Below are 27,543 nucleotides of genomic sequence, written 5' to 3'. Positions count from 1 at the left end.
TTTTTCTTAACATGGCCATTAAGTGCAACGAGGTTGTTCCTTTTTCTTTGTCTCGAGAAGCTACTAAGTAGAAATGTCATATTTGACATGATATGGCTTGCTGAAATGGTTATTATTGCCACTCCCCAGTAGTATAAATATGTGCAAGGTCAGCCAAGAGGAAACGGGCTTTATTTAATGTGTTTTTCTTGGTAAATAGGGTGACATAAGGTGAAGTGTGGTACGAATGTTTTATGATTGATTGCCCTTTAAATATCAGTAGAAAATCAAATGTTAATAGTGGCCACAAGGGTAGTTGTCATTTCAAATGTTTTCATTTTCATCACAATCATGCTTCACAGTTGATATAATCAAGCTTCAAGCAAATAAAAACACTCCTCTTAAACATAAGCCACCATTCAGAATACAAATCACTTACACATAACATTTATGGTAGTTTTTAATTATTATTTGAATTTTTGAATGAAAATTACAATATGTATTGTTCCAAAATTGCAAAAAATTGTCATCCCATTTTATATTACCACAAGATGCTTTTTATTCTGGACACGTGCACTTTTGTTATGATGGATTATGATTATAAATCATGACACTATTATGGCATCACACGAACCATAGTTTGGGTCTGTGTATAGGGATGTGGACATTATCAGGAATTTTATATTTATGGTAACTTGGAGGATTTATTTTCTTGGAAAAATAATTTACGTACCGTATATAAAATTTACTTAGGACTTATGTAATGTTGGCACTCTTTGAAATTCGGTTCTTGCTGCAGAATCGTCTGCGCTGAAAGTACACAAAAATCAAAAATCTTTTTTTTAAAACTTTTATCAGAGTAATATAAAAGAGGTCACACTGTACAATATGTGTATGTGTTCAAAGGGCATTCATAAGCACTGTATAAATTCAAGGTGCCACAATAAACAAGGGCACGTGACAGTATTTTCAATGTCTCGCTGGACATGAAAATAGGATAATAGTCATAAATTTAGCACCTGTGTCCACAAAACTTTTACAATGCTTTTGAACGCTAATGATTCATAACTCAAACTCCTCCAGTACAGGGTGGATGCACAGTGCAATAATAAATGTGTTTAAGATGTGTGTGTGTTTTTTCAGTTCCTCAGTCACACCACAGACTGAGAAGCATGGCGCTGGTCCTCTGAGTAACGCCTGAACTGTTCCCCTAGCAACGGCTCCAGGGCCTCAGCTGAGCGGTAAGAGCGTGCCCGAACAGCACACCCGATGACTCCGCCGATCACAGCCACAACAAGCACCACGGCTACAATCGCTATGGTGATGATCTCTGAAATAGTGTATGACCGAGCTGGCGAGGGAGAAAGAGAGAGATTTTTTGGTTATATATCTATATGTACTGTTTGTAGTGTGTGTGTGTACTCCTAATGTGTGTGCACTAACTTGTATGGGTTAAATGCAGAGGACAGATTCCGAGTGTGAGTTAGCATACTTGGCCTTCACGTGTCAGTTTCCCCACAAATGTATAAAGATGAACTGCATTTTTTAATTGTACAAGTGTGGCGGCTGCCATTGCTCTCATGTTGGTTTGCTAACGGCCTTTAAACTGGTGTCTCCATTAGGACCCCAAGAGATCCCATTGACTTTGAATGAATACTCTCTTTACTGTGATTCCTACAATATCTAGCCCGATCTCATGAGAAAGCGTATTTTACAAGGTGGTGATTTGGTATGAATTCATACGATGTGATTTGTAAAAAAAAATGTATGATTTATGGGAAAAAAGTAAACATGAAGGTCCACCTCTAAACCTAACCATCAGTGGGACATAAGCAGGTTGTAGCATACAAAATCGTATAAGCAAGATTGCACAAATTCATTCAGTTTAGCCACTAATTCGGCAAAACGTAAAATAGTTATGAATTTCCATGAGATTGTGTTGACAAAATCGCGCTATGATGCATGTTGTTTGAACTATGTTATAATGAGTATTAAAGGAATAGTTCACACCAATTATTTACTCCCCCTTAAGCCATCTTAGGTGTATATGACTTTCTTGTTTCATCTGAACACAATCGGAGTTATATTCTGGCTCTTCCATATGACTCCAGGGTTATTAAACTTAATAAACTATAATCACTGGCTTACGGCAAATGCGCCCGTTCATAAGAGTTACGTGGCTTTTGCAAGAGGTGTCTATTGGCCCTGTCCCAAATGGCACACCTCATATGCACTTACGGATTTATTAACCCTCTGGACTACTTTTATGATAAATGGATGCGCTTTTTAAAGCTTCAAAAACTCGGGCACTATTCAATGCCATTCCTGGGAAAAGCCAGGATATTATTTAATATTACTCCGATTGTGTTCGGCTGAAAGAAGAAAGACATACTCCTATAGGATGGCTTGAGGATGAGTAAATTGAACTATTCCTTTAATGTCTATTTTAGTTATCTTACGTACAGTACTAGCATATTTCAAATTAATTTTGTTTGTGTGCTTGGTATAACCCTTAACTGTATGGATGACCCGACTCCCCATGACACTGGTGGAAGAAGCAGGTGAACATTTCTTCCGCCTAATGTTCTTTAAGCCATTTCTTACTTTTAAAATGGCTTAAATATGATCCCTTAATCAGGCAATGTGCACCACAAGATACACACTCTTTAGTCTCTTGTAGGAGGCATGAGAAATATATATTTTTACCCAATACTGTTATTAATATAATAGTTAAGTCTTTTTTTTTTTTGATTATGTGGGTCATATGATTTGGCAGCCCGTTCTCATCCCAAGGCGTCATCTAACTGACGCTTTTGACCATGCGTCAACATGCCGACGCACATGGTACCCCTTAAGCGTCAATATGTGACGCGCCTCCTAGTGGTCTAACCCTAACCCTACCCCAGACCTAAACCTACCCATAACGGAAGCGTCATCGAACTGACGCTAAAGGGTGCCATGCGCGTCGGATTTAGACGCATGGTCAAAAGCGTCAGTTAGATGACGCCCGAGGATGAGCGTCTCATATTGACGCTTAAAGGGTACCATGTGCGTCGGCATGTTGACGCATGGTCAAAAGTGTCAGTTAGATGACGCCTTGGGATGAGAATGTGTTGATTTGGTCAAATTCTTGGTGTTCCTTTTGTCAGCCTGACCTAAAACCAACACGTTCGGCCATGGTGGCTGTACAGTCTGACTTTGTGGAAAGTAATTGAATTGTATATTAATCTTACCTTTCTTCAGTAAAAAAAAAAAGAGCAATCAAACTGCTAATATTGATTGTGTCTTAAGATGCTGAAATAGAAAATTAAGTCATATGTTGTCATATGTTTTATGCAACAACAAAAAAAGATGCGAGCAAATGATGACAACATATTCTTTTTTAGGGTGAATTATTACTTTAAGTAACCTAACTTATACACTTAAAGTTATACTAATAAAGCTTTCCATAAATGAAAGTTCACATGGTTTATGGGTTTATGTTGTTTTGTAGTTGTTGTTGTTTTGCCGTGTATGCTATCACCAGTCACTTACTTGGCCACTGAACCTCATAGGTGTAGCCCAGGTTGTCTGGGGCGGTGACAAACATTTCAGCATTTCTGATTGGTGGCCAGAAAGGGACCATGTTGAACTCTCTGTTGTGACCAATCGGAGCATTTTCCTCAGGATAAGCCACTGTTCCAGCTGCATATGGACAGAGAACACTGGTTAGGATGCAGCTGAAACATGAAATTCTTTTTGGTCATGTATGTATGTCCTGTATGTTATGTATGTATGTGTGTGTGTGTGTTTTACCAGCAGTGTGCCGTTGAAGCCATTCATCAAAAATGGCATCAGTGAACGTGTGAAGCAGGACAAAGATGGGGTCGTTTGGTGACAGGTGAGTCTGTCCACCTGTGCCATTTAGAAACAAATGAGCCAGGTTGTGCAGACTCCTCACTACTGGGTCATAGTTTCCCTGAGGAGCGCTGTAACCTAGTGACACAACAGAACACCAATTAAAAGTCTCCTCATTTCTCCAAAAGGCTGCAAAGAGTTTATGCAGGTGGTTGGATGTTTGTTTGGTGTGCTAGTCTCTTTGTCTGTGGTGGCTCCAAACTTATTTATTTTAGAAATACTGTTGTCTGCAGCTGTGTGTGTGTATCATACCCTCAATAGTGTTCCTGAAGCTCTGAGAAGAAGTTGAGTAATACGGTGGCGTGTCGAAAGTGTTCAGCTCTAGACAGTCAATGACATCCTGTGGTTGTGGTAATCTCTGAACCATGGGTCGAGCCACATTACCAGCAGGGTTTCTTCTGATTGGACTTGATTCTGAATCTGGAATACACACCAAAGCAGAGAAGGTACATTTTGATTTTGAACTTCTGATCAATTTTAATGAAGGAATTAATCATTTGTTTCGAAAATACATAAAAAAAAATGCAATTTAAACACAGACTGACTTGAGAACGATGTTTTAAATTTCTGTTTAAATTTAATTTGGAGCCATTTCATAAAGTAAAAAAAAATTCTGTGTGGCACAACTGTCCTGATATCATAATAAGAAAAAAACTTTTCATTAAGTGTCATATACATTTTATACAGGAACAACTTTTTTTCTTAGGAAAAATATTTTAATATTATAACAAAGCTGCTTAACTGCTTAACCTTTGTCAGCCAAATCACGTGGTGGTGTGACCAACACAGTCAAATGGTCTAACAACTAACAAGGAACAATAGTAATAATAATAATAACAGTAATAATAACAATAATATTTTAATAATGAAAATTACTCCTAAAAGACCACCATGGCTATATGTCAAGGTCAATAAGTCTTTAAAATATCGAATAACCTTTTTATGATAATGCATGATATGTTTAGGCTGTAAAATGTCATGTGGTGCAACTCCCCAAAAAGCAAAATGATGTTTATGAATTATTAATTCATATTTGTAAAAAATGTTTATCTCAAAAAATATATTTAAAAACTTTGTTAAAGAAAATAATAATTAGTATGTTTTGACACATATATTCAAGGAAAATATGTTATTACTTTTTACTTGATAGTTGTACCTCATGACATTAGTGTAATTCAGTTTAAAGTTTTCATGAAAATGGTATGAACATTTTTCAAAACCAAAATGAAATATCATTTTTTTAAAGAAGCTTGGCATTTTTTTTTCATTGTGATTTGTCATTAGTCTTTGACCCACGAGCCAAATCTCTTCACGAGCTCTCGAGGACTGTGAGAAAGAAGCATCATAAGATTGAATATTATACTATTCCGTTTGTCTGCAATCGTGAGTCACATACTTGCAAATACTATCACATGATCCTAATCGTTCTGCCCATATAAGGTTTGATCTTTCTTCTGAGCTCTCGAAATGCCTCAAAGGATTAGTTCAAACAGCATGTGAGCAGTCTTAGGTCTTGGAATGCATGAGTGTGTGTGTCTTTCTGTTGCAGATGGTCTCCAATGTCTCACACTCCCCCACACTCTCACAGATCTCCCACCGGGGAGAGGACACAAAATTAAACGTGTGTTTCTGCAGAATTCTGTGTATGTATGTTTGAGTGATGTGTGTGTTACTGGTATGTTGTGCGAGTGTGTCGTACTGTTGCAGATGGTCCCCAGTGTCTCATACTCCTCCACACTCTCACAGATGACTCTCCACTGAGAGAACACAGAGTTGGAACTGATGCCATTGGTGTCAAAGCTGCTTCTGGCTCCCAGCAGGTCATCAGTGCAGATATCACACTCGTTGCCTCCTATAGCAAAGTTCCAGTACGGCAGGGCAAACGACGGGTCCCCCAGCATGTCCTGCACACACACACACACACACACGCATATCCCCAACATGTCCCATTAGCTGATTTTTCAATCAATAGGGAATTGTTGATATTTCTGCTCACTGCACAAGATAATAAGACTTGCCGAATTGATTTTTCTGGAGTAAAGCATAAATCTAACAAAACTTTAGACGTTTATGCTTAAAACAAGAAAAATGTACAAATGAGGGGGGAAAATTATTTTAATTCAAGATAAATTCTCTGAAAAAGTCTTATTATCTTACATAGTTTTTAGTTCTTAAGAAAATTTGTTTTAAGGATATTTAGATATTTTTATTGGAAAACAACAAAAACACTGATTAAAGATGAAATAATATTTAATTTTTTTTTTAAAAGGCTTTTCATAATTATGATATAAAAAGTCATCATATAGCATTGAAAGTCATCATTTTGAAAAACTCTAAATCAAAGTATTTTTATCTATAGGTTAATATAACTTAATCTTTATAATATAATTTATAATTGAATGTCTTAATTTGGACTTTCTATGACATATGATGTGCAAGTCATAACTTTGTTTCCTGTGTGGCATAAATGGCCTTCCATTAGGGAAGTTTCACCCAAAAATGACCTATTTTGATTACTCTCCTTCATCTCATTCCAAAACCAATATGACTGACTTTCTTCCACTGAATACAAATTAAATTTGAAGAATGTATTCTTCTCACTTTTCTACTTGATCTTTCAAGCTTTAAAAAGAATATCAAACCATCATAAAAGTGTGCCAAATAACTTCTGTGGCCTATTCCAAGTTTCTAAAGTCATATGATATCTTTGTATAATAAATAGATTAATCATAAGTCATAATTTTCCTAAAATTTTGCCTGTTTCTCACCAATAGCTATGATTTTTAGAAAACTTAAGATACAGGGCACGAGAAAGATCCAGTACGCATTCATTACATTTGCGTGGAAAAGAAAGACCAGTGCATTCCTTGAAATATCTCCTTTTGTGTTCCATGAAATAAGAAAGTCATACAGTTTTGGAATGACGTGACATTATTTAATAGGTTTTGTAATTCAATTTCCTGTTGTATAATTATCATTATCATGCTTTGTGTCACCTGCATGTCTCTCTCCAGTTGCAACAGGTGGTACCGGTGCCAAGTGACAAATCCTGGTCCTTCGTGAGAGAAATCCACACCTCCGAAGCTCTGCTGGCCTGGACCCATGTAAGTCTTACTGACCGAATAGTAGTGGGTCCAGACAAAGTAATTATAGATGGTGATGTTCTCAAATTGATCAGGCCCGAAAATCTCCTGATAGCGGCGGGTGCAGATGACCAGGTCGGGATGGACGGTTCTTTTAGCCTGGTCCAAAGCGTTCACAAAGGCTCTTTTCTCATCTGTAGACATCTGCATGACGTTACGTCGCACTGGGAACACAAACAGACTCAGGTGAGAAAGCAAAGCAAACGCATGTGCACTTTTGCAGTGCATATTTGGATGTGCAGCGCGTATTTGGGATGTTTATCCTCACCCACAGTGACTCTTTGATCACAGTTTGGCCCTGTCAGACCATGTCGGCATTGCCCACAGTTAAATCCACTGAAGTTCCCGTTGCACTGGCAGGTTCTGTTAAAGAACCGCAGTGGCCATCTTTCTCTATCATCCCGGCCATCGTGAGGATACTGAGGCCCGTGTGGGTGACGGTCAGCAGTAATTGACACGCATTGACCTCTGCCAGTACTGGATCCACACTCATCATTGGGCAGTCCAGTAGGTGATGGGCAGCAGGTGCCACTCTGCAGACCTTCTGGTGTCACGCACTGACGTGGGAACTGAGCGTGCGTCAGCACAACGCACATTAGCACTAAACACACACTCTTCCACATCCTGGAAAGACAAATATGGACCCGCATGTATTATGCTTAAAGGGTTAGTTCACCCAAAAATGAAAATTATCTCATAATTTACCCACCGTCAAGCCATCCTAGGTGTATATGACTTTCTTCTTTCAGCCAAACAAAATCGGAGTTATATTAAAAAATATCCTGGCTCTTCCAAGCGAATGCTACCCTAGATTTTGAAGCCCCCAAAAGCGCATCCATCCATCATAAAAGTCATCAGCTCCAGGGGGTCAATAGGTCTTTTGAAGTGAAGCGATGTGTTTTTTAATATTCATATTTATAACTTTATAAACTATAATCACTGGCTTCCGGTAACGGCCGTACGCGAGTCGAGTTGTGGCGGAAAAGTGACCTCTGACCTGACATATGACGTATTGACGAATGGGGAAGCGCAGAGGATAGAGCAAAACACAACATCGGTCACGAATTAGAAGTCTAAAACGAGAATTTTTAAAGAGAAAGGTCGGAGAAGCTCGAGTCCTGGACCGCGAGAGGCGTCTACTCTCACCTAAGCTTACGCTACTCCTACATCCTCAGTCATGCGTCGGGTCAGAGGTCACTTTTCTGCCGGAACTAGACTCACGAACGGCCGTTACCGGAAGCCAGTGATTATAGTTTATAAAGTTATAAATATGGATATTTTTCTTAAAAAATGCATCGCTTCGCTTCAGAAGGCCATTATGAACGCTCTGGAGCCGGATGGATTACTTTTAACATGGATGGATGCACTTTTTTGGGCTTCAAAATCTATGGTACCATTCACTCCCATTATAAAGCTTGGAAAAGCCAGGATATTTTTTAATACAACTCCGATATTGTTTGGCTGAAAGCAGAAAGTCCTATACACCTAGAATGGCTTGAGGGTGAGTAAATTATGGGATATTTACCCTTTAAAGGATAGTTCACTTAAAAATTACACTTTTGTCTCAGTTACTAAACCTCCTGCCATAACAAACCTGTATTACTTTCTTTATTAAATGGAACACAGCACATGTTGAACAGAATGAGAATCATACTGGTTTGGAGAGGAATGAGGGTAAGCCAGTTACTTTTGGGGGATGAAATATCCCTGTAAAATGGCACGGATTGTCCAAGTTAAGTTAACATGGCCAATATCTAACGATCGTAAAAAAAATCTGCCTTTAGTACTTCAAACTATTTCAAAAATGGTTACACTTTATTTTGTGGTTAGGGGTTAGTAGAATAAGTTGACATGTAGTTGTAAAGTTATTATAGTTAGTAGACTGTTTAAAGTGGACCATCATAAAACAAGAAATTTACAAAAAGGTTTCTTAATCAGTATTTTTGTCTCATTTCCAAGAAAAGATACAGTAGGGCTACCTAAACATAAGAAAATGATAAATGTATAAGCAAAATTGCATGAGATTTTAAGAATTTATTCCAGAAAATATATATTGAACAATATATTGATTCTTAAGATGATTTGAACTCATTATTTTCCTTACCCTGCTGGAATCTTTTCTTGTTTTAAGCATAAAACTTACAAAAATATTATTAGATATGCTTAAAACAAGATTTTTTTTTAACTTTATTTTATTTATTTATTTTATTTTACAATTAAATTGGATACATTACATGTGAAGAGAAAATTATTTAATCATAAAGCGTTTTGGTTTTGCTTCAGGAAAAAGAGTAACCCACTCATTATCTGCAAAAGAAATGGTAGGCCTAAGGAAGCTGGTAAAGCTTTTGAGATCAGTGCAAAAATGTGCACAGTAAAGATCCATTCTTACTGCAGAAGATCTGAAAAAATGTAAGAAATGTATTACCCTGTCAGAGAGAAACAATGGAAAGCAACAGTTCATTTTTTTTCTCTCATTTTTTTTTTTTTTTTGAAGTAGTAGGCTTGCAGTTGTATAACAGCCTTCCAGAAACATCTGTTCAAACTTCACAACCTCAAACTGTCTAACTTGCAGACTGGTTATGTCCTCAGAGTAAACCCACACACAGATTGCGTTAATAGTTCTTACAAAATAAAATCAATTATTTCCTTCATCGATTTGTCATCTCAACTCTTATGATAGCAAAAAGAACCTGACAATAAATCACATGCATTTAACTCACCCTATGCTCATCATTAATTCTGAACTGATTTATTAAACAACAATTCATATATAGTCGAGTAAAAAAAAAAAGATAAAAGTATAAGTACCTTATATCATCAGTTCTCTCTTTTCTGCCCCACTCTTTCTCTCACACACACTGGTGCCCCCCTGTGCTGCCCCCTGTCCAACTCTTTTATACTTACACCCCTCCCGACTGCACTCATCTCTCTGATCCCTCCATCCCGTGATCAGCAGCCGGTAGAGGGAGGGAGAGGAGAGAGAGAATGGGTAAAGAGTCCACAGATTTCTTACTTCTTTAATGAATGTGGTTCTTCATTTGCGTATATTGGTTTGACATTTTCAAAGGTCTGATAGATCAGTGATTTTTGCTTTCATAACAGGCAAAAAAAAAAATGGACTGAAACAAACCATTTATGTAAGAAAGGACACGTCTCATGTCTGTTACGATAGGGTTGTGGAGGAAAGACGGAAAGACTAACATTTGAATCGTTTTTAATTCTGGGCACTTTCAAAGTAATACATTTGAATTAGTACATGCCAAACTTAAACAAGTTTTCTATGGAATTTGACATGGGTTTACAAGTAAATGGAAATATTTGAATGCAAGAAATTGATGTGAATTGCAACTATGTTCAGCTTCATCTAGACAAAAGAAGAAAATCAGAACAGTACCTATGGATTCAATTCCAATTTACTCTACTGGAAAAAAAAAAATTCTGTCTTGTTTTTTTCAGTAAAATATCCGAACAGTCTTAAAACAAGATAAATATACTTAAGACTTAAGATTATCACAAAATAAATATTGAATTAGTTTATTTATCTCACCCCATGGGCAAATTGTTTTTAGATGTTTTGAGCAAGAAAAAAGCTCAATAAAAACTCAATTCGAAATATATTTTCGGAAAACAAGTCTTAATATTTTATGCAGTTTTGCTTTTCTAGTAAATATATTTTCCCCCCCCCTAGAGTATAGATATTTTAGCTGAGAAACCAGCCCAAAAATGTATACTTTTTATCCTTGTGTACATGCAATAGCTAGATATTATTAAAGAATAAACTCTGCTTTTTAACACTGAAAAAAAATAATGCTTTTCTTAATATTTTTGTCTTGTTTTCCAGTACAAATATATTATGTCTTAAATCAAGATACATTTACTTGAGAAGGAAAATGGCATAAGCTATCAAGTCTTGTTTTTTCAATGCAAGTTTATTCTTAATACCAGAACAAATATCTGCCAATGGGGTCAGAAAAATAATCTTAAACCTATAATTCAAAGGGAAAACAAGATCATTGGCAGATATTTTTCTTATTTTAAGCAAAAACTCACTAAAATGTCATCAGTTTTTCAGAAAACAAGACCTGATTTCTTATATCATTTTGCTTGTCAAATAAATGATTCTTGACTCAAGAATGTTTAGATATTTGTACTGGAAGACAAGACAAAAATACTGGGTAAGAAGATGTTTTTTTGCAGTGCAAATAATAGGTCATTCTTCTGTATGGGCCGGGGAATAACAAATGAGTGACATTTGCAGTCAAGGTTAACCAGACCGTTCAATACACATATAGACACACACACATGTTCAGACACTCAATCATTTACACACACACTTGCACATCTACTCCTTAAGGTCGGCAATGCTAAACAGCAGAGGTTCTGGGTTCATAGGACGAATTCTTCTCTGTGGAATCCAGTGGGACAGTTGTCATAGCAACGTCCTCTTGCTGGACCTGCGAGTACTCTGGAAGGTCGTCTACAGCACTTCTGTAAGCACAAACAATCAGTCACAATGCATGTTTATGGTCCTCATAATCAGGATGAGTATGTGTGTGGTGGTCGAATGCTCACTGTTCATCGACTGGAATGGTGGTGTCTGTGTTGTTTGCGTCACATTCTACACCCCCGTTTCCTCCTGCACACGGGTTCTTTGGGGCCACACTGTTGCTAACAAATATATAGGAATATTATCCTTAAAGTACGTAGTATAAAATTAATGCAGCCTTGGTGAGCATAAGACTTCTTATGCTCTTAAAACTCGTATGCTCTTATACTCTTAAAACAAAAAAAAATCTAAACGTTTGAGCGGTATAGACAACGCCATCTCACGACTAATTCTTACAAATTCGTACAACCTCAATCGAATTCGTACGATTTGTCTAAACCCCAGTGATGGGTGGATTTAGGGATGGGGTCAGGGGTAGGTCATTCGTGCGAATTCATACGAATTGGGCAATTCGTAAAATATGTACGATTTAGCAAAAATCGCACAAATTCGTACGAGTGAGGTCGTATGAGTTCGTACGAATTCGCCACCTCATAATATTCCTGTTGCTCACTTATGGGTTTGAGTCCTATATAGGGATCATGTACTGTAAGTCACTTTTGATAATGCATTTGCCAAATGCATTTTTGTGCATGTGTGTAATTTATACTGTAAAACACTGTATAGATGTCTATATTATATAGTATCATATACATCTCATCAGTTATTATAGTGAAGTTCCAATAACTACTTCTCTTCCAAAGATCCTGTAATGACACAAACCTGTTTGGCTTTCTCCTGCACTTCAGAATGTAAACTATGGTGACAGCCGTTTGCAGAATGAGAAAGAAAGCTGCTGCTATGGCTCCTATCTTCCAAGCGTCCTGCCCTATGGCTTTGGTCTCTGAAGCGTGAAAGAGAGAGAGAAAGTACTGTCAAATATAGAAAGTTAAATAAATCAAAAAAGAGAAATGAGCAGGTGTGCCTCTCTATAGAGCCTACCACCTGGCACTTTCCAGTACAAAATAGGGAAACTCTTAAAAAAAATATTTGTTTATATATATTTTTTTTTTACAACAAATGGGCAGTGACAGGTGCACGACCTTCAGAAAACATCATCATCAGGAGCTCAAACTGTTATTTTATTTTCCAATTTTGCAGCCCTGTCTAAATACAGTGTAAAACTTTTATTTAACAATAAACTTTGATTAGATAGATAGATAGATAGATAGATAGATAGATAGATTTAATTAATTAATTGCTATTTGAAAAAATAAAATCCCCTAAAACGCATCGTGCAGCCCAAACCGTAAGGCCTAGAGACTTGAAACTCGGCCAGATGGTAGGCCACACTTTTGGGGAGAACCTATCAGAGTATGACCCCGATTGGCCCATAGGTGGCGCCACAGCAACCAAAGGTACTAAATTGCTCATAACTCCTAGACCGTTGGTCTCGATATCTCCAATTTCGATTTAAGCAAGAAAAATTTTCCGCTATGTCGAATTTTGTCCAAAACCTACTTTTGCGAACTATAGTCCCTGGTTTTTCGCCCGATCGGAACCAAACCAGTCTAGGCCTATTCTCTGGACTCTCTAGATCAAAGTTTCATGGAGTTCGGACTATAGGTGGCGCTATAACTGTTAAAAAGCTTTAAAACCATATATTTCCTATGGTAAATTGCCTGTATTGGCTATAAATGGTCTTTTCCATCTATGATGTCAGTGTTTAAATGTATGCTAAATAAAACTTAATGTCTTTTGATGCTTTTGTGCTTAACGGCCTTAAAGGCCTTAACTGCTTGAACACCGCTAAATGCTGCTTGCAGCTTTAATTTGAAATTGTTTTTGCAAACGTGTTTACTTATTATTTCTGTTTTACTTTGTGTTTAGATATTTGTCATGTTGTTGTCATACGTGTAGATTCAACGTGTTCCCCCATTGGTGCATCAGTGTCTCCGAGCCTCAGTTTGAGAACTGGTGTTGGTGGGAGCTCCTCAATAGTGTTCATCAACACCGCTTCACCTGGATTTTTCCCATTCGGGTCCCTGGTGTTGATAATCTCATTTACATCACGTGCCTCATGTGTTTTACCTGTAGAACATGAAGAAGTTTCCACACATTCATTGCGTTACATTCATAGACAGCAGACGACTGAAGGTTTGAGAGGGAATTTGTGTCATTAACAGCCTCACCGCCTGTTGCTTTAGACTTGGTGATAACAGGATCCTGCAACTTAATTGGTCCCTTAGTATCCACGGTGACCTCTGTTGTGAAATGAGGGAGACATTTAACATAGTGGTGAAAATTTCAGCGTAAAGATGAGATGAGACCTGGAGGATACGTATGGAATTTAAAATGACGCTCTCACAATACAGTATATATTTGTGTAACACAGGAGCTCAGCAGTGTTAGGGGTAACGCATTAGGCAACAAGTAACGTGAGTAACGTAATCAGATTACTTTTTCAAGTAGCCTAAAGAGTAAAGTACTTTTTTTTTTAAATAATGCAAGTTACTTTGTAACTTACTTTGTAGCACAGCTGAAAGGTTTGTCTGAGCTGCGCCCACAAGCAAGAATTTGCTTTTCCTTCAGCCTGAGGCTCATTTATTTCACTTTACATTTGCTAAAAATAGAACCTTTTGTATGTTATTAAACAAACAAGCAAGCCCAGCCCAGGTGACAAAAAGTAACGCAAAAGTAATGTAACGCATTACTTTCCATAAAAAGTAACTAAGTAACACAATTAGTTACTTTTTTAAGGGGTAACACGATATTGTGATGAATAACTTATATAAGTAACTTTCCACAATACTGGAGTTCAGTATATTAAGGGACCAAGAAACCTTTGCAAAAAGAGATCTGTGTTTGTCAGAGGACAAAATGACTTTAACTATATACTGTATGTGAGGGGAAGTCGATATTTGAAATTTTCCTCCAGACCTTTGGTTTAAATGGTCAAAGATATTGGTAAACAACTAATTATTGGTCTTCGTGAAGACAAAGGTGAGATTCTTACTTCCTCAAATGATTAAATCATGAATTGTTGCACATTTTATACACTTATTTACCCAATGCACAGAAATGAAGAAAGTCTGATTTATCTGAATACCACCAACTGTGACAGAGGCAATTTGACTCAGTGGAGCATGTAGTGCTTTTAGGAGGATTGAAGGGTAAAGTCCATGCTGTATGGGAATTAAGGTTTAGGGGTTTCTTAGTTTCAGCAGGATAAATGTGTTTCTGTATGTAGGTCACAGGAGCAGCAAGAGCAGAAACATATAGGACAGTGGTTCATCATAAATTAGGCTCCAACTAGGGAGCTTTGGACTTGTACTAAAACAGACCACACTCACACTGGTTGATATGATGTTTAGACAGATTTTAAAATCCATTTGTATAGACTGAATGTATTAACAGCTATTCTAATACATATAAACAACTTTAGAGATGTTTCTGAATTCTTTTAGCTTCATAGAATAATGACTTAAATTAGTTAATAGGTTGATTTTGTTGTATTTAATCAGTGATACTTATTAATTGTTTAATGCATTTACCTAATTTGAGGGTGAGTATATAATATAATATAATATAATAAAGATTGCAAAATAAAGCTGTGCATACATAAATACTTTAATGTTTTAAATAATGTCAATACATTCATATTGTATGTTTCAGCATATATTGAAACATACAAAATGTATGTGTATTGTAGGAATACATATGACATCAGACTATAAATGACACTTAAATTGAGATTGTATTTCTTTTAGCACTTCTTTCAATTTGTTTCAGTCACCTTTTTCTCAAGTAGAGGGAGATATTGTTAGTGTTTGCAGGTGTTTGTGTGGGCTTTATTACTCTCCATACTCCCAAATGTACTGCAACAAGATACATATAGTTTGATTAAAGAAAACAACTGCTATTCCGCAGCACTATTCTATTGTATTGCATTCTATTCAAATCTTTTTAGGAAGATTCTACTGCACTCTATTCAATCTAAAACTGAAATAAAGTGATGCTATGTGAATCCCCAGTGTGCACAGTCTGATTAAGCTGTGTATTTCAGTGTATTTCAGCGTGACTGTGTAATTAATGGTGGATAGATGACTTGGAGTGAACCCAGGAGCCAGTCATCTCCAGAGATACATGTTACGAGTCTTTTCGCTGTTATAAACTGAAGGGATGCCCTTAGGCGGCTTGGTTCCTTTGCTGTATATTGTAAGTGCAAAGATCAGACAGTGAAAGTCTAATTGCATTAGGTTTGGGGGGAAAAACTCCATAACAATTGGGAAACCATAGCTAACAAAATAATTTGCCGCATATATGGTGTACAACTAGAAAATGTCACGCCTCTAACTTAACGGGAAATTTGTAATTGAATGGTTTGAGGTTGAAATTTATCACCGTTTTTTGGTTTGAAGTTATCTTGGGTGGTGAATGCACTTTAATTACCTGGTTCCTGTTGAGTTTTCTCTGGTACTGTTTTGTCAGTTGGAAGAACATCCTCCTCTCTTGAAACCTTCTGAAGCTGTGCCTCAGATCCAGCCTTTACCTCCTCTCTACTTGTTTCAACTTCAATCACACTTTCTTCAGTCTTTGCTGCTCCCTGCTCTTCCTCTTCCTGTTCTACTTCATCCATATCAACCACACCACCATCTGTACCCATCTGTGCTGTTACTGCCTGCCATTCCTCTTCACTATGCTCTGATTCTGTATCCTTTTCTTGCCTTTCCACAGATTCTTCTTCCTGTGGTACTTCTACTTTAACTTCTCCACCACCAATTGTCACCTCTACTTCTATTTTTCCTTTGTCCTCAATAAATCCCTGCCCTGGCTCTTCTGCACCCTCTTCAACCTCTTTGCCTCCCTTGTTCATTTCCGCAGCTCCTCTTCCTGGTTCATTTTCCTTTTGTGTGACAGTATATGTCTGGACCGGTGATTCCTCTGACTGGCTTTCCTCTGTCATTGGTTCACCCACTCCAACAATCTCAGGGTCTTGCAAAACTGATTCTACTGGTTCCTGAATCGAATCTTTTGCCTCAAGGTCCGAAGGTTTTATAACTGATTTCTGTTCTGGCTCCTCCTGAGCTATCAGTCCTTGAATCCCCTCTGCAGGCTCTATATCTTGGGCCAGCCCTTTTTGAGCGGTTTCCTCGTATGTTTGTTCATTTGATTCTGACATATGCACATCTGGTTCTCCTTCATTGAGATGCACTTCTTCAGCTGCTTCTTCTATTGTATGATCTGCTGTGTTTTCTACTGATGGTGACTCCTGCTCTGCCGGAGTCTTCAGTGGCGTGATTTCCCCTACAACATGCTCCAAGGCTTCGCGTACGGCGCCAGTTGTCGAGATCTGTACTGCATGCTCGAATGCTGCCTTCACTGCATCAATCACATCACCCAGGCTTGGTGGGGCCGGCTCGGGGTCAGGGGACGGGAGAGCATCATCTGTGCAAAGCAGCAAAGAGAACTATAGAGCAGATTTGACCAGGTCAACATTGTCAAGCTGATAATGTGCAGCAGGTTCACATCTCATCACTCTTTCTGTGAGTTTATATATATATGCAGCCCGTTCTCATCCCAAGGCGTCATCTAACTGACGCTTTTGACCATGCGTCAACATGCCGACGCACATGGTACCCCTTAAGCGTCAATATGAGACGCGCCTCCTAGTGGTCTAACCCTAACCCTACCCCAGACCTAAACCTACCCATAACGGAAGCGTCATTTAACTGACGCTAAAGGGTGCCATGTGCGTCGGATTTAGACGCATGTTCAAAAGCGTCAGTTAGATGACGCCCGAGGATGAGCGTCTCATATTGACGCTTAAGGGGTACCATGTGCGTCGGCATGTTGACGCATGGTCAAAAGTGTCAGTTAGATGACGCCTTGGGATGAGAATGTGTTAATATATGAGCAGCAGGGATGGACAGATTTCAGAATTGAAGAACTGGCTTCAGTTTTATGAGTTGGAATTTGAACTGAATTGGTCACAGGAAGTTGAATTGGAGGAAGACATTGTAATTCAAAGAAATTCAGCACATAATTCACCCTGGTCCTTAAAATGTTATCTATCTGTCTGTCGGTCTGTCGGTCTGTCGGTCTGTCGGTCTGTCGGTCGTCGGTCCGTCGGTCGGTCCGTCGGTCCGTCCGTCCGTCCATCCATCCATCTATCTATCTATCTTTATCTCTGTCTGTCTGTCATCCAAGGCCTTTTAAAGTCGTAATGAAACGTAAGTATGACAAATCTTTTCCTCCTTTTGTGGAGCACATTTGAGTGTAACGGATTATCGAAAATGTAGGGCAGGGACTTGGTTGTATCCATCAGTTGTTGATTGGATTTTGGGATGTGCCCGTTGCATTCAGAAATGAATGTGACCTTGCAGTCGATTGGGCGGGGTTTAAGCAGAATAAATCATTGGAGATGTTTGGAATACGTCACCAGAGAGAAGTCGTTATCACTGGAAGATCGAGTTACGTTAGTTTGATTAAACATTCCAAGGCCAAAAAAAGTATTAGTTCACAAAGAAATCTATAACATGCAGTTACAAAACAAATAGGATGAATTTTCATTTCATGGCAAAGTTTCACAACTTTTCACAAGCCAACATTCAAAGTGTGACTTGGCAAAATTTTGTTAAACAGAATATTCCTTTTAAAATTTTAAAAGTCTACCTTTTCTGTTTCCAACATACCAACAAAAGTTCAGTAGCTTTTTTTTTCTGATGGATTATTATTAGTATATTCAAGTATAGAGCTCAAAATGTATGTTGAGTCACAATGGTCAATAACTATTTTAAGAAGCTGTAAGATTAAAAGTGAAAGCAATTGTTATCTTGGAGAAAGTGTAAAGCGGAGTCTGACTGTCAGCACAATGGATCGTAAAATTTATGATATTAGTCATTCTAATTAGAAAAAAAAACTTACTGAATGCAAGGAAGTAGAATAATACTAAGTCTTAAACTCAAAAATTGTATTCGATTTTCTGAACAACTGAATCAAATTATATATTTAGTTTCAGTATAACTTATTTTGTCAAAGACATCTTCAATGTAGTCTTTGGTTTTCACAGCAATTTTCATAGGAAAGTGAAATAGATTTGTGTGAATTCCTGTGGAATGTGAGATCTCACAGTTGATTAGCATGAAGGTGTTGCGGTTCTGGGAAATAGCGATTGAATAACTTTTATAGGCCTGAAATGAAGAAGCTAATGGGATCTCAGTTTGGAGTCTAGAGATATTAGTTTGCTTGTACTACAGCCAAACACAAGCTGAGGCTGCCAGTGCTGTGGTTACTGTCAGCCGTGGAGAACTGATTTGAAGTTGTTATTGGTTTTAGATCTAGTTGACATGTTGAAAAGTGGGTTTTCAGCCAATCATCAGCAAAAGTGCCTTTGGAATGACCAGGAAAATTGATTATGCAGATACCACGTCAGAAATTGATTTCAGCCTTAGATGCAGTCCATGAATCAGTGAAACATACTGGCATCTAATGCTGACTCAACATGGATCAAGCTATTTTGCCCTGAGGGCAATTCCCTAAGAATATAGTATCCTTCTTCCCAGTCTTTATATAGACTTTGTAATCCGATTCCTTAACATCTGCTTTCAAGCACAAATTCAGTGTTATTGAAAAAAATGTTACTATACCTTGTGCCTGGCAAAGATGAAAAAGCAACATCACTAACAATCCATTATGAGAACACAGTCCCATGGTGGAAAACAGATGTCCGAAGTGGCCTTCTTTCTGTAGGGTCTATTTGTTGGTGTGTTTTGTGTGTGTGTGTGTGTGTGTTTGAGATGGATGAGGGAATTAGCTGGCTCCAGGTGTGTTGAACTCAAAAGCGGAGGTCTCTGGACTGGGATGCTTGATCTCCCTTTGGGATGGCGTCGTGTGTATCGAGGATTTGCCCTCGTCTGGAAAAGTCGCAAGGCTCTGCAGAATGCTGCGTGGAATCCTCGGAGTGGCGGCACCAAGCCATGATGACATGTCTCACTCGTGTAGTAATTAAGGCCTACCTGTGAATTCGTCCGGGGAGTACATCAGAGCAATAGGCCCATTCAAGAGTATTCAAGCTCTCAGCCTTTTGTGCCACAGTTTTTTTTTTTTACTTTGATTAAGGTAAACATGATTAAGGTAAACATTGTGTAAAGTGACCAATACCTTAATTCATAAAATCATTTTAAAACTTATTATCTATTGCTTTGTTAAATTGGTGCTATATAGCATGTATTGATCATAAGTTCAGTATGTATTGTAATTCAGTATGTAATGTATTCATTTGCTATTTTTGCTTATTGTTGCCATTGAATTTTTTGGTACCATATACCTACATACAGTATGTATTGTATATCATGATAAATTTATGACTTCAGGGATGATTTCAGGTGAAGTTTTTCTGTGAGATGTGATAACATAGCCATAATTATAGCTCTGCGAAAGCAAGTTACATAGACTTTTTTCATTATTATTTTTGGAAAGTGAACAAATGAACATTATTTGAACCATTTAACCATTTGTGTAAAATCAAATTCTTAAATGATTTCATTACACTGAGAAAAAAACACAAAAAAAACAGCATGCCAAGAAATCCATTGAATGCTGTTTTGACCCCCTTTATGCATTCATGCACATCATGGGTTCTTGAGTTTTGAGTTTTACAATAAGTAAAGATCCAATTGATTTCCATAATTTTCATTCCATAATGTCATAAAAAATTATATATATTCAGTAAAAATAGTTTTGGTGATAAGGTCCAGCACCTGAAATTTCTTCTCACTAATGAACAAGCTTGAATGCCTCATGTGTTCAGTCGGCTGGCCTTTACTCCTTCAATTCAAAGAATCCTTGGAATGCTTTTGCCCTCAGTTCACTGTTCTGAATGGGACCCAAAAGCAGGCATGATTGTAGTCATTCAGTTTGCAATTCACATCATAACTAGTTCACATGACCATCATAGTTTCTGGCACATTGCCCCAGCCCTGAAACCCTTAACTTTTTGTAAGAAGTTTTGTTCCTGCACTTTTTACAGTGTTTTGTATAAGAGTTGCTTTGTGTTTGATAACGCTCGCTCATTTGCTCATATGACAAAACCACTCTTATAAAACCGAATAAGGTGAGAGGGGTCAGACCCCCAATCAATGGCTCTGGGTGAGATCGACCATGTCACAAAGGACACAAATTAATCTGGAATGGTCACTAAAATAGTGTTTCATTGTTTCCTAAATAACAAAATCTGTTTGAAACCCACCGCTGTGGACAGATACTTCTTTTTCAAGAATTTCCTCCTGTTTTATTATTCTCTCAGGCTTTGTTGGTGCTGTGGTTCGTGACTGTACAGAGATTAGACCAGTGTAGTCTGACAGTGAGCTATGCTAATGCAGTCACATGCCGCTCACATTGTGTGCGCTAAGTCCCGGCAGGAGAGAGGCACTGTTAGCTTGTGACTGCACTGGGATTACTGAGCCATGCAACGCAAGACCCAAACACACTCCAACTGCGGAAGGCAGCTGAACACACACACACACACACACTGGCTTGAGGCCCTGAAATTCACAAGTATAAACAATTCCTTTATTTCAGTTTCAAAAGGAATATTACTCGCTCACTTTTTTAAGATGTTGTCACATATGCATGGACAGTGTGACTTGAGATAAGAGATCACTATTAAGAAACACCATAGGGAATGCTTTCGGGACAGTGGCATGATACTCATTTTTTGTCTTGTATTTTTTGTCTTTGTAGTCATTCAAAAGTACTTGAATATCAAGTTTCTATGATTTTTAATTTCTAAACAAAAAATATGATATGTCCTTATTTGACAATAAAGAAAAAGCCTCAATAAAGGAATTCAATTATTGAAAAGAAAACCTTATTAAATCACCTAACCTAACCTAGTTGTCTAATTCCTAATCCAGTTGTCTAATAAATCTGGCATTGCACAGGTATATTATGAATATTGTTGGCTCTTTGACAAATTACTTTTGTAAGTCATTCTTTTGTAAAATGTAATGTTAGGTTAAACTTTTGTCCACCAAATCAAAGTCATGTGGTGCAACCAAAATACAAAAACAAGAAAAAACTTAATGATATTTATGAATGAATTGATGTACTTTTTAACTTGTATTTAAAAACGGGTGATATGTAAACTCACATATTTAAGGTGTAATATACACTCACCTAAAGGATTATTAGGAACACCTGTTCAATTTCTCATTAATGCAATTATCTAATCAACCAATCACATGGCAGTTGCTTCAATGCATTTAGGGGTGTGGTCCTGGTCAAGACAATCTCCTGAACTCCAAACTGAATGTCAGAATGGGAAAGAAAGGTGATTTAAGCAATTTTGAGCGTGGCATGGTTGTTGGTGCCAGACGGGCCGGTCTGAGTATTTCACAATCTGCTCAGTTACTGGGATTTTCACGCACAACCATTTCTAGGGTTTACAAAGAATGGTGTGAAAAGGGAAAAACATCCAGTATGCAGCAGTCCTGTGGGCGAAAATGCCTTGTTGATGCTAGAGGTCAGAGGAGAATGGGGCGACTGATTCAAGCTGATAGAAGAGCAACTTTGACTGAAATAACCACTCGTTACAACCGAGGTATGCAGCAAAGCATTTGTGAAGCCACAACACGCACAACCTTGAGGAGGATGGGCTACAACAGCAGAAGACCCCACCGGGTACCACTCATCTCCTCTACAAATAGGAAAAAGAGGCTACAATTTGCAAGAGCTCACCAAAATTGGACAGTTGAAGACTGGAAAAATGTTGCCTGGTCTGATGAGTCTCGATTTCTGTTGAGACATTCAGATGGTAGAGTCATAATTTGGCGTAAACAGAATGAGAACATGGATCCATCATGCCTTGTTACCACTGTGCAGGCTGGTGGTGGTGGTATAATGGTGTGGGGGATGTTTTCTTGGCACACTTTAAGCCCCTTAGTGCCAATTGGGCATCGTTTAAATGCCGCGGCCTACCTGAGCATTGTTTCTGACCATGTCCATCCCTTTATGGCACAAAGGATAAAGGGATGGACCATGTCCATCCCTTTATGTCACAAAGCTTGAATCATTTCAAATTGGTTTCTTGAACATGGCAATGAGTTCACTGTACTAAAATGGCCCCCACAGTCACCAGATCTCAACCCAATAGAGCATCTTTGGGATGTGGTGGAACGGGAGCTTCGTGCCCTGGATGTGCATCCCACAAATCTCCATCAACTGCAAGATGCTATCCTATCAATATGGGCCAACATTTCTAAAGAATGCTTTCAGCACCTTGTTGAACCAATGCCACGTAGAATTAAGGCAGTTCTGAAGGCAAAAGGGGGTCAAACACAGTATTAGTATGGTGTTCCTAATAATCCTTTAGGTGAGTGTATATACACATATATATATATATATATAATTGTATAGCTGTTTGGTTACCAACATTCTGCAAAATATATTTGAATATAGTTTCACAGAAGAAAGAAAGTCACACATGGTTTGGAATGACATGAGGGTGAATAAATTATCACAGCATTTTCATTTTGGGGTGGACTATTCCTTTAATGATGACAACATAAGGGGTTTTTAGAGGACAGCTCTGTCTAACTTTAAAAAGTTTATTTGGATCAAAGTGCAGACTCTCCTTTAGCCCTCACAGCTTAATGTCAGCATGCATGACACTCTATGCCCAAAAGTGAGATTTACATAGAGGATACACTTGCACACATCCCTAATACCATGATTGCAGACAGGTATCAAAATAGTTTATTCATCATATCTTATTACAGCAGAATCCCTGCAAGTTGTGAACAATACGGTTTGCGTATTCTCTAGTAAGATTATGTAGTTGCAGGCATTTTCAAAGAGACCGGCAAAAATAGTATCAAAAGCAGATCATTAAAAACATCACGGCTGATATAAACACTCCAATCTTTAGTGAGTAGGGTGTGATCAAAGTCTCTCATTTGAATCATTATGACAGCTTCAGCTAAAAAAATGATTCACTATAGCATATGCCAGCCATGAAAAAAGCAACTAATTATTTTGAAAATCTGACAAAGATGATGTCATGGTACCTAAAAATGGTGGCTTAGCTTGTGTCCCTCCCTACATGTGAGTGTGTATGTGTGGAACAGAGAGAGAGGGGAAGAGAGGGAGAGGAGCATGTTTGATGTGGATTTCGAGGTATCTAGGACATCTTTTTAGGTCAAAAACTTCAGAAATTCTGTTTTCAGAAAGCTTCCATTTTTCATATGTAAATCAGCTTCGTGGAAGCAACAGAAACAACAGCTCCAATGATATATGCGTTATTAATATTCAGAGAGAAACTTCTAATTTATGCAGCCTTCGTTAGGAAACTTATCAAAGGAGAGAGCCAGTAACCGTGGCAATACCAGTCGACAGGCAAGCTGATTTTGTGGTGTGTTTGTTGGCATGTATACGTCTAAAAAAGAGATATTTTGTTGAAAGCTTTCTCTCATTTCCTGTTCACTTCCAATTAGGAGGATATAGGTCTGCTATTGAAACAGTGCCTATTTAAAGGTTTATGTTACTTCCTCCTATCTCTGATGTTTGGGTGGGTAACATGGCCCTGTGATCCCCTGCTGGTAGATGCTGTAACTACACACACACACACACTTGTTCATTTGTCCTGTCGCATGAATATGGGGAAACCTGTCTGAAAACAGTGGTTACTGTATACAGTTCCATTTGGTGACCACAGTGGCGCAGAAATTACAATCTTCAAATAATGCAGCCCCTCAACAATAGAAATATGAACATCTAAAAGGGATAGCTCACCAAAAAAAATTCTATTCTGTCATTACTTACTCTCATGCCGTTCCAAACCCGTAAGACTTTCGTTTATCTTCAGAACACAAATGAAGATCTTTTTGATGAAATCTGGGAGCTTTCTGTCCCTCCATTTACAGCTGCAACGGAAATTTGGACACTTCAAAAAGTACATCGTAAAATTAATCCATATGATTTGAACGGTTTTGTCCAAATTTTCTGAAGAGACAAGATCGCTTTATACAATGAACAATGACATTTATTTTAGGCTTTTATTTACATATAAACATTCATAATCTGTAAAATATAAAATATACATCAGTTATGATAAACGGAAGCTCAAGCATGATCGCTTGATGTGTACGAGAACCAATGAGGTTTGTTCTCGTGTTACAGCACATTTGATCTTCTGCAGGAACCAATGAGGTTTGTTCTCGTGTTACGCAGCCCGTTTGATCTTCTGCAGGAACCAATGAGGTTTGTTCTCGTGTTAAGCAGCCCGGAACCAATGAGGGTTGTTCTCGTGTTACAGCACGTTTGATCTTCTGCAGGAACCAATGAGGTTTGTTCTCGTGTTACAGCACATTTGATCTTCTGCAGGAACCAATGAGGGTTGTTCTCGTGTTACGCAGCCCGTTTGATCTTCTGCAGGAACCAATGAGGTTTGTTCTCGTGTTAAGCAGCCCGGAACCAATGAGGGTTGTTCTCGTGTTACAGCACGTTTGATCTTCTGCAGGAACCAATGAGGTTTGTTCTCGTGTTACAGCACATTTGATCTTCTGCAGGAACCAATGAGGTTTGTACTCGTGTTACGCAGCCCGTTTGATCTTCTGCAGTAACCAATGAGGTTTGTTCTCGTGTTACGCAGCCCGGAACCAATGAGGGTTGTTCTCGTGTTACAGCACGTTTGATCTTCTGCAGGAACCAATGAGGTTTGTTCTCGTACGTTGGGTTTGGTTGAGCTTTGATGTTCGCTGATCAGTGTTTATATGTGAAAAAAAGCCTAAAATAAATCTGTTCATCATTTAACCTGATGAATTTTGACTAAACTGCTCAATTAATATGGATTCGTTTTATGATCTCTTTATGAACTTTTTGAAGCGTCAAAGTGGTAGTTGCGTAACTGTCAATGGAGTGACAGAAATTAGCTCAGATTTCATCAAAAAGATCATCATTTGTGTTCCGAAGATGAACAAAAGTCTTACAGGTTTGGAACGGCATGAGGGTGAGTAATGACAACATTTTAATTTTTGGGTGAACTAACCCTTTAATGTAATTACTATACTAATGCTAAATGTATAGTTAATCCACGAGGGCACCTGTCCAGAAGGTGACTCTTAAAATAGAATATCTATAGTTTAAGTATGACGTTCTGCCATGGTGATTTATTGACATGGATTGCAAGGTCTTAAATGTATTGATTATTATGTCATCCAAATGGAATATCATTAACTTAATACCTTTTAATACCTTCAGACTGAAAGTAAACAGATAGAAATCCACTCTCACTTGATTCTGCTCCAAAAAAAAGGGGGTCATGGTTTAAGTAACTGTATGGACCACTTAACACTCTCTGGTATATGCTGTAACTAATTAATTTTTTTTCAGTTTTCATTTCAATTTTAGTAGTTTTATTATGTGTTTTTGTCATTTCATTACTTTTTTGTTTCCTTTATATTTCTGTTTATATTATTATAATTTTTTTGGTTTTAGTTGCTAGCTTGGTGTAGAGCTAACCGAATAATAATAACTCTGTCTCCTGATGATAACGATATCATGATATATTTGTGTTATATATTCCATTACTTCACCTTTTGACCTCAGCAGCATTCTTAAATAAAAAAGCATATCCAACAATATGAGTTTTTAGAGCTTTTAGGACCCAAAGCTATAATGATATTGTTATCATCAAGAGTTTGATAGCCTAGAGCTATTATTATTCAGTTAGCACCAAGCTAGCTACTAAAAACAAAATAAATAAATAAATAAATAAACTGAAATATTAAGGAATCAAAAACTACTAAAACTAGCCTACTATTTAAGAATGCTGCTGAGGGCAAAAGGTAAAAGTAATGAAATCTACTTATATGAAGTTACATATGCAAACCTGACCCACCTGCAGCAAAGTCTAAATAATAGGCCTATAGCATAATAATAACAATAATAATATTATATAACAAGCAGCATTTTAGCGGTGTTCAAGCAGTTAAGGCCTTTCAGGCCGTTAAGCACAAAAGCATCAAAATACATTAAGTTTTATGTAGCAAACATGATTTACCATGATATACTACATTTCAGTGTGATTTTTCATGATTTACCATGTTCCAGTATGATTTACCATGAATCTAACATGATTTTTCCATAGTTTACCTTGATATACCATGTTATAGGATGATTTACCATGATATAGCACATTCTAGAATAATTTACCAGGATTCTAGCATGATTTACCTTTTTTACTATGATTTACCATGTTTCTGGCGTTATTTATCATTATTTACCACGTTGACAGCAATTATATGAAGCATAAGAACAATTGAAGTGATAAACTCTGACAAAATATGAATGTGTTATAATAGTAATTGTTATATAAGTGATTTTATAGTGTCTATATACAAAAAAAGACTATTAATAAGAAGAGTGGCCAGCAGAGGGCAGTAGAAGACCACTTATTGGCTCACTTTCATTTTCAACTACTTTTTTTCTCCAGTATTCTCCACTGAAGCAAACCATTTTTTTCATGTTAACTCCATAATGCATGCTTACACACACACACACACACACACACACACACACACACACACACACACATTTGAGGGATATGTTATTGTGAAAATCTGTTTTAATGGTATATGAGCATTTCACATATTTCTTTGCAATGTAATAATATAAAACTAAATAAAGAAAATGCTTTGAGCATTTGTTTGTTAGCCAATGCTGAAAGCTGATAAAAAAAGATTAAAAATATCTAATGCTGCTGCTCCATCTAGTGGACAACAGTGCTATTACAGCCTACTTATACAATAGGCCATGTTTTTCATATCATTTAATCTACACACGCTCATTCTGATGTAGATAGAGACATTTGGAACTTCAGGAGCCAATGTGACTCAATTGTCACTTCAATAGACGATTTTTGACTAAATGTTATTGTAAATGTTAAAATAGTGAATTTATAAAGTCTAAATATTACTTATAGTTGAGTAGTGTGACAAAATGACTTTTTTAAACAGCAGGGGGCAGTAAAATACC

The 27,543-nt window shown here is 37.6% G+C and overlaps 2 protein-coding genes across 2 annotated transcripts; both read right to left on the bottom strand.

Moving 5' to 3' along the window:
* Positions 1 to 154: 154 nt before the first annotated feature.
* On the bottom strand, positions 155 to 9,926 carry tyrp1b (tyrosinase-related protein 1b). The gene is made up of 8 exons (XM_056256853.1): positions 9,831 to 9,926; positions 7,288 to 7,643; positions 6,873 to 7,183; positions 5,576 to 5,780; positions 4,129 to 4,296; positions 3,775 to 3,954; positions 3,514 to 3,663; positions 155 to 1,330 (listed from the first exon to the last, which is right to left on the bottom strand). Exons 2-8 carry the CDS (start codon positions 7,640 to 7,642, stop codon positions 1,131 to 1,133), a joined length of 1,569 nt encoding a protein of 522 aa, XP_056112828.1. The 5' UTR covers position 7,643; positions 9,831 to 9,926; the 3' UTR covers positions 155 to 1,130.
* A 1,235-nt stretch (positions 9,927 to 11,161) lies between these two features.
* si:dkeyp-118a3.2 (pharyngeal muscle protein 2) lies at positions 11,162 to 19,276 on the bottom strand. Its single transcript, XM_056256760.1, has 7 exons — positions 19,158 to 19,276; positions 15,961 to 16,956; positions 13,701 to 13,772; positions 13,423 to 13,599; positions 12,292 to 12,412; positions 11,595 to 11,684; positions 11,162 to 11,510 (listed from the first exon to the last, which is right to left on the bottom strand). Exons 1-7 carry the CDS (start codon positions 19,219 to 19,221, stop codon positions 11,387 to 11,389), a joined length of 1,644 nt encoding a protein of 547 aa, XP_056112735.1. The 5' UTR covers positions 19,222 to 19,276; the 3' UTR covers positions 11,162 to 11,386.
* Positions 19,277 to 27,543: the final 8,267 nt, after the last annotated feature.

Source organism: Rhinichthys klamathensis, unplaced genomic scaffold, assembly GCF_029890125.1.
Source record: "Rhinichthys klamathensis goyatoka isolate OS25496 unplaced genomic scaffold, OSU_Roscu_1.1 h1tg000133l_1, whole genome shotgun sequence".
In the NCBI taxonomy this organism is placed as follows: domain Eukaryota; kingdom Metazoa; phylum Chordata; class Actinopteri; order Cypriniformes; family Leuciscidae; genus Rhinichthys; species Rhinichthys klamathensis.
This window is presented reverse-complemented; position numbering and strand designations above follow the sequence as displayed.

Coding starts and splice junctions, on each gene's coding strand:
- tyrp1b (XM_056256853.1), bottom strand. CDS start 7,642: ATGTGGAAGAGTGTGTGTTTAGTGCTAATGTGCGTTGTGCTGACGCAC. Junction 7,184..7,287: donor TGATCAAAGAGTCACTGTGG/GTGAGGATAAAC, acceptor TTGTGTTCCCAG/TGCGACGTAACGTCATGCAG. Junction 3,955..4,128: donor CTTCAGGAACACTATTGAGG/GTATGATACACA, acceptor TTGTGTCACTAG/GTTACAGCGCTCCTCAGGGA.
- si:dkeyp-118a3.2 (XM_056256760.1), bottom strand. CDS start 19,221: ATGGGACTGTGTTCTCATAATGGATTGTTAGTGATGTTGCTTTTTCAT. Junction 13,600..13,700: donor CAAGTCTAAAGCAACAGGCG/GTGAGGCTGTTA, acceptor CATGTTCTACAG/GTAAAACACATGAGGCACGT. Junction 12,413..13,422: donor GGAACACGTTGAATCTACAC/GTATGACAACAA, acceptor TTCACGCTTCAG/AGACCAAAGCCATAGGGCAG.